At 37.8% G+C, this 7,516-nt stretch overlaps 1 protein-coding gene across 6 annotated transcripts; it reads right to left on the minus strand.

The window, feature by feature from the left end:
- Positions 1–1,765: 1,765 nt before the first annotated feature.
- Positions 1,766–7,307, minus strand: LOC121265471 (replication protein A 14 kDa subunit B-like). 6 transcript variants are annotated; one of them, XM_041169116.1, is made up of 6 exons: positions 5,828–5,927; positions 5,651–5,721; positions 5,481–5,548; positions 3,545–3,751; positions 2,907–3,165; positions 1,766–2,127 (listed from the first exon to the last, which is right to left on the minus strand). In XM_041169116.1, the coding sequence occupies exons 5-6, from the start codon at positions 3,160–3,162 to the stop codon at positions 2,063–2,065; spliced, it is 321 nt and encodes a 106-aa protein (XP_041025050.1). In that variant the 5' UTR covers positions 3,163–3,165; positions 3,545–3,751; positions 5,481–5,548; positions 5,651–5,721; positions 5,828–5,927; the 3' UTR covers positions 1,766–2,062. The 6 variants fall into 6 exon arrangements, with proteins under 6 accessions (XP_041025050.1, XP_041025049.1, XP_041025051.1 ...); XM_041169115.1 differs by lacking the exon at positions 3,545–3,751; XM_041169117.1 differs by lacking the exons at positions 5,481–5,548; positions 5,651–5,721; positions 5,828–5,927 and adding an exon at positions 7,136–7,307.
- Positions 7,308–7,516: the final 209 nt, after the last annotated feature.

The raw sequence follows: 7,516 nt of genomic DNA on the forward strand, positions 1-7,516 counted from the left end.
TTATTTACAAAAAAATATTATTTGCTTTTTGGGTAAATAAATCTAACTTACCCATATTTTTTGTTAGATTAAAACTTCTAACTTGCACATGTTATTTTTTTAATTACAAAAAAATACTTTTTTTTTTTTGGAATATTATTTATTTCATAATATTAAAGTCTTACCTCATATGAAAATTAATTAACCAACCAAATAGGTGCTAACGCACTAAGATCCTATTTGGATACAAAAAGTGTTTCATCTCATCTCATCATTACAATTTTTTCAAATTTTCATGTAAAATATAATAAACAATTCAACTTTTTCAAATCCTAAAATAATAATAATATTAAAAAATAATATTTTAACAATATTTTATTCAACTTTCATCTCAACTCACTATCCAAACCACACTTAAATTAAAAACAAAAAACGCCTCCATTAACACAATTACATTGACATCAAATACTTGATGCATTTAGAACATGCATGAAAAATTAAAGAAAAACACATCACAAGTATCCACACACTTGTTAAACAGAAATTGGTTGTAACATATCATACACGGTACTAAACTACTGGTTCCCATCATGCGAGAGAACCTCCACGTCCTTATACAGAAGAAAGTCAGCCCATATTTTGCCACGTCGTATAAAGTTAAAGTGCTAGCCATATCACCATTTTTTAGTAGATATGGTTGTAGCCACCATTCCAGCAAGCTAGATAGCTAGGGGAAACACATACTCAAACTGCAGACACGTTCACGCCTGACCTTCCAGTTAGGTTCGAACGAATGATGTGAGGGTTTTAAATGTTAAATTGGTTAGGGTTTTATGTTTGATACCAATGTGTTTTTATAATAATGATGAGAGCTTGGATAATTGAAATTTGAATTCAAGTTTTGAAATTTTTGATGGGGATATCGAAGGGGTTTAATCTGTGCCTATGAAATTCTATATTTTAATAGCTTAGATCCATTCAGGGTTAACGATGTAATAGTACAAATGTGTCTTAATATTCTCACGAGTAATGTTCACTTTTGAAGATCGGAGAAATCGAAAACCTTGATAAGCATTTCACATGGGTTTAATCTGTAGCTAATTAACAAGATCTGATATTTTTGGGTAATAATCAAATCTCAAGTGGTTTCTTTTGGATAAGAAACGAAGGGAGAAGATGAAGGGCGAGTTCTACTAGTTATCCAAAGGGAAGTTCCGCGATTGTTGCAGCATTGCAGTTAGTACTTGCCATCTTGGGGCAACGGAGTGGATTACTGTAACTTCGGGCAATGCAGTTTGCCATCTTGGGGCAATGCAGTTATCCAAAATCGCATGCCCTTCGTAGGTAGCATTTGGAATAAGCTTTTGTTCTGCTACAAACTGTTTTATTGTCTGAGCCTCACCAATTCGCTAGGGGCCATTTGACGCACAGGAGTGTACTTTGGAGTTGAGTGTTTTTGCTGTGCCTCCTTCCACCCATATGCCCTAAGAATTTTTATGCCAAAAATTTGTCGAAGTGAAAATTCTTGGCTGATTATGGAGGAGAAATATTAGTTATTCACACTTGTTCTAGGGAAGACCCCATTATGTTTAAGCTGGATCGAACAAACATGGCATGGCCTGGGAAGAGGTGAAAACCCTTGATGGTGTGACACTTTTTATGAATTTCTTGTAATCTCAATGCAGAACTGACCTTTCTGGATTGATGAGAAACAGTACTAGTCCTCCTAATCGAAAGATGGTATAGGCGGAAGAAGCCATAATCCTAATAAAATCATGACATAAAATGGAGGATGCAAATCATACTATAGTCTATAGTAGTATAAGTGTTGAATGTTTGAAGCATGTTTGAAAATTTCAACAGATAGCACAGTTAACTTCAATTACGTGAAGGTTAAGGAAAATTTAAATATAAACAGGAGGTTCATCCGCAAGGGTTCAAGCAAGATAGATCACTATGATTGTCCAACTGCAAAAACTGATTCCTGGCTACCATACCATACATCATGATCGCCTCTTTACTTTAAACTGCCATCGAGTGGGAAGCACTTTCTAGTTGCATAAAAAAGTAAGCTCCTCGTACATCAGAGGAACAAGTGTTTAAATTCCCCATTTGCAAGCTGACACAGCTGATTGTATGTATACGTGTCTGCCAAAAAGCAACGGATCGTCTTTAGAGACCATAAAAGGATAATATAAACGAAAGAGACATTGCAGACATAGCTAGAGGAATAGGCAACTATCAGATAAATATGTGAGGAGGAAAGCCCCACAAGTCAACCATGCCCCATTACGGATAACCCATTAGTACTCTTAACTGACTTCTTCTTTGCGTAATTCCCACCAGCAAACTTCTATCGGCTTTAAAGAGACAGAAAACTGTATCTAGCAGCTGCGATCAGACAGCCAATTTCAGATTTTGTTTTTCAACAGACTAGGAAAAAAAGCCATGGTTTGGTTAAGAGTTAGGCATGACCTAGGTTATTTTCTTTTTCTTAATGAAAACCATAAATTGATAAAAAATTAGCAACAAGTCTTCACACTAATCAATAAAGGCAAGCCAAAGTTACTTTTGGTGCTCCCAATAAGAATGCTTATTTCTGGATAAAGTACACACCTGCTGGCTATCAAGCTGCACTTTCAACATATAACCAGATAATTACTGGTCCATTCATGATACAGAGCATCCATATTTAATTCTGATACAGTAGAGTGTAAATGTATTTAGAAAATTTAAAAGTTCTAAACCATCCATCAGCCCCGAGTGTTTACAAATATATAAACTAGCTCCTATTAACACAGGTGCTTATGGATGCAGTCTTAACTTCCGAGCAATCTTTCAGGTGCAAGCAACAAAAAGGCAGCCCATAATATTACCACAGCTCACTATCAGAAGAATTATGATAAGAGGAGGAAAAAAACCCATACCAAATGAGTCACCAAAGTTGCTCCATACTTCCACAATGATGGATTTTTCACTGTCAGCGATACCAACAACCTCAACAAATGTTGAGAGGGGAGCAGGCGGAGAGCCTTTGACAACTATCTGATTCTCATCGGTAGATTTTCCCATAACAACTCCACCATCAGATCGCAAAACCTGTATCACTGCCCGCACCCTACGACCAACATACAATCGCAGCAGCTCTGCGTTGACAAAAACTGCAGGGTTTGAGGTATCCATCTCCTGCAAACCACATAAGGAAACACGTTAGTCCAGAGCTCCAAAAAATAACTGGCCAGTGGTAAATGAACACCATCTAGATAAATTATATTACAGGAATTCCATAAACTGATCTCCGTTGAAAAAAACAGATCCTTATATGGGGGGAAAACATTAGGAACAAGCCACAATACTCTGGTGTGCATGCAATTATAGATCTGAATGACGAGCATCCAAAATCAGAATAATTTTTTTCATCAGACAATGTCGTCGAAAATTCTTCTAGTTATGATCAGGCCGGAATGACATTAAGAGTCAGAATATTGTCTACGAATTAGGTGTAATATTTGGCTGTATATATAGTCTCTTATGCAACAAAAAAGTAAGTTAAACATGCCCATACCTTCTTTACTGGCAATAGATGGCAACTTCAGGATTGAGGATCAGAAAAAATGTTCCTACTTACGTAGACAAGAGGACAAGAAAACGGAATGGAGGTTTGGTGTCCCTTCATGTTCACTTGTCTTGCAAAAATTATTCATTTCAATATCCTTTAAATGTGTTTGTAACGCCCCCGGTCCTGGAGGTCTAGGGAGTTAGCTCCTATCACCTATAATCATGTCTCCCAAAACAAATATAATTTGCAAAGGCTCCAAAACAACAACATAAATTCATCTATTTCAACTTAATGCATAAATTCCTCTACAAGGTCATCGATGCGATAAATCCAATAACATAAATCAATGGTTCCACAATCTCCCAATAACCTCAACATAATGAACTAATAATTACATAAGTCTCAATAAGCCAAATAACATTACGAAATCTACACTACCAAATAAAAATCCTCTATTAGCAAGTGTACCCTTAGGTACTCAACTTCCTATCCTCAGCTAATCTTGCTCACTTTTCCTATTCCTGATTCCCAGCTAAACCATCAACATCATTTGAAAATATTGTGAAAAATCAAGATAAGGAGGTGAGTTATCAACGACTTAGTAAGCAGAGAACATATACTAGTATACAAACATGAGCCTTTTAACAAAGTTCAGAATGTAGAACAAAACGTTTTCGCTTCATAATGCAGATCCAAAAACATGTTATCATAATATTAAAGCAACAACTCAAAATGTTCATATTCAAAAATACTTTGGCAACGCATAACTGAACATCATCATCTCATCATATCATATCATATCAAAACAGAGACCATGTTTAACCCCCGTGGTAGGGTTGTTAACCCCGGTGACCAAACCAGGCAGTATCAGAATGTGAATCTAATCAAAACAGATTCAAAGCATCTTCACATAATCAAAACAAAATTCAGAGTATCTTCATAACATGCACAAGTTTTCAGATTTCACATTAGTTCATTTTACACAATTCTGAAACAGAATGCCAAAATTTTACTCATGTCTACACTAATCATGACAGAAAATATTTTCTTTTTATACAGATTTCATGCGTAATGCAAAACAAATAACTGAAATTGTTTTTCACATTTCTTTTCAAAACATAAACTGCATATTTTTCACAAATCAACCTCGATCCATTTCTTTTATGCAAATCTAATTGCCCACTTACCCGACTCTTGCAGAGAGTTACCTAAGCTTTGAACTCAAGCTCTATCAAAGTCACAACCTAACTAGGAATTATTCACTAACGTGTTAATAATCCATATTAGCACATAAACTTAACTAACAAAATTCCACAATCCTAAGAATGGAATAGAACAAGCCTATAAGCAGTTAAATTTATAAACAACCCAACAAAATAAACCCAACATCAGTCATAAAGCAAACCTAGACAGCCACATAACTCAACCCCAAAACAACCATCATATCCAACTCCATGTCTAACATAACCCACCACAACTTCCAACACGTCCAATCTTACGCCAAGATGGTTACCACAAACCATGGGACCCTCCAATATAGACAACCATAAAGATCAATTATCCCATAACCAACATCAACCCAACAACAAAAAATAAAAATCCAAAACAATCCAACGTCAACTCTAACAAACAATATATAACCCAAACAGCCACGACAACTCAAACCATCAACATATAAACCCCAATACAGCCACATATAGCACAAAACAACCATGTAACTCCACCCCCACACAGCCACATCAATCCGAACAGCCTTCTTATACATACTTCCACCCACTTCATACAACCCGGAGACTCCCAACACCACAATTCAACAAGGAAACATTCAAACCATAAGTTCTACCATGCAAATGCAACTCATTACCAAAATCTCCAGCCACCATAATTTATTCATATCGCACCGTAACCTAGCAATCGAGCATATTATGCTGAAGTATCATACCTAATGTCGTGAGGTGTCTGGTGAAATAAGTGAGCAGAGCAACGCTGTCCAGGGACATAATCACTGTCCTGTGAACCAGCAACCAGCAACCAACGCTATTGTTAAGTTTCGTCTTTGAGGGTGTTAAGCGATGGAATAACTCAAACCGAACAAGCAGAAGTGAAATTCACCTAAGTGTGTAGTAGCGTATGTCAACTCTGGTGACCTAAGTTAGTCAGGACTTAACTCCAACAGAGGCAATCTGTTGGGAGAGAGGGAATCCGAGGGTTAACTAGATAACTTGTAGTAGGTGAATAAAAAAAACATGACAGAAAGGAAAAGATGTACAGATTGAGATGAAATCTTACCGGTGTGATGATTAGGCAGGGCAGGACAGCGGCGGATATTCCAGCAATAACACTCACAGGTAGGGTTGTACAGGAACCGGCCGAAACCAATGGAGAACCGGTCAGCTGGAGGCAAAAAATAGCTAGAACCAACATCGACTGGTTCGGTTCAACGGTTTAAACAAACTGAACTGGCCGATATGGTATATATATATTTTTTTATTTCTGATACAAAACGACGCCATTTCACTTAAGTGATTTAAACGGCGTTGTTTTATACTCACTATTTTGAAAAATATATATATAAACAATGCCGTTTGGTTTAATACACTAAACAGCGCTGTTTTGGGTCAGGGCTAACCCCTCGAGCCCCCTTCCTATGCGCCGCTCTCTCTTTTTCTCTCTCAGATTCTCTCATCTCCCTCTCAGCTCTCTCTCTCTCTCTCTCTCCGATGCAATCGATCCATTTAAGATTTGTTGACGGGGTTCTTCTTCTGTTGTCGTCCCTCTCTCCTTCCATCCATTTGCGCCGTTTCAAGCTCTCTCATCTCCGATTCATTTGAGGTTTGTTGATGGGGTTCTTTTAATTTTCTAATGATTTTGTTGTGAATCTTTTGATATTTGTTGTAAGATTTATTGATGGGTTCTTTTAATTTTTCTAGTTTTTTGTTGATGAGATTAGTCATTTGAGTTTTCTGGGTTGGTACTTTGTAATGAGTTTTCTGCTAGGCTTGTAACCGATGAACCGACAGGACTGATGGTAACCGATGGTAATCGGTTTTACCCCCCTTCATCAGCAGTTTCGGTCGGTATCTCCCCCTGAAAAACTCGTCGGTGCGCACCGATAGGGTCGGTTTTCACCCCTATCGGCACAGGAATCGCTACGGCGTGGCACTATTACTATATAAAACATTTTACAAAGTTTGGAAACAGAGAAATCAAGAGGAGGGAGTAGGAGCTTGTCGGACAGGGCACATGGAAAAAGCAATTACCGTCGTTCAACTATAAGTCCGGCGAGAGGATTTGACGGCAAGCAAAACCCTCGAACAAAGGTGGTGTCGCACGGCTATTCGGTGGAAGGAAAAATAAATAAATAAAAATAGAAATAAATATATAAATCTCGAGTGGGGAGATGAACCCTAAGAGATCATATGAAACCATGCTATAACTTAGTGTACTGAAATCCCGTAAATCTGACTATTAATTGCCGCGTTTTGTTTTTGTTGCTGTGAAAGTGAGGAAAAGTTCAAATATTCCTAGTTTTTGCAACAATTTCGGAGAAATCGAGGCCAGTGCACTAAGAAATCTAGGAGAGTTTGAACTCTTTACCTGCTTCAGAGAACAGATCGCCGAGGGAAAGGAGCTCTCGAAAGTTCGAAACGTACAACTTCAGGGGTCGAGCGGGAAAGAGAGAGAAAGCGCGGTAAAATGAATATGTGAGGGCTGATATATGTAGGGTTTCTCCAGAAATTTGAGCAGCGTGGGGCTTCTAATGATGGGTAGTTTACGGTGTGATTGAGCCGAAAACATGTTACATTGGTAACTTGGGCCTTACAGTTGCTTACCAAAATTGAACCCGCTTTATGATACGCCTGAGTGTATCAAAGCCCATGGAACTAATTTGCTTACGGCCTATACTCATTCCCATGGCACCATAAATGTCAATGCATCAATCGTCCAACGACCATAGATATTGTTGAGGGATCGAGA

Source organism: Juglans microcarpa x Juglans regia, chromosome 5D (genome assembly GCF_004785595.1).
Source record: "Juglans microcarpa x Juglans regia isolate MS1-56 chromosome 5D, Jm3101_v1.0, whole genome shotgun sequence".
Lineage (NCBI taxonomy): Eukaryota > Viridiplantae > Streptophyta > Magnoliopsida > Fagales > Juglandaceae > Juglans > Juglans microcarpa x Juglans regia.

Excerpts from the sequence above, each read along its gene's own strand:
- LOC121265471 (XM_041169117.1), bottom strand. The coding sequence starts at position 3,162 with ATGGATACCTCAAACCCTGCAGTTTTTGTCAACGCAGAGCTGCTGCGA. Across the intron at positions 2,128-2,906 it reads CAACTTTGGTGACTCATTTG|ACACGTATACATACAATCAG; the intron begins GTATGGGTTTTT and ends GCTTTTTGGCAG.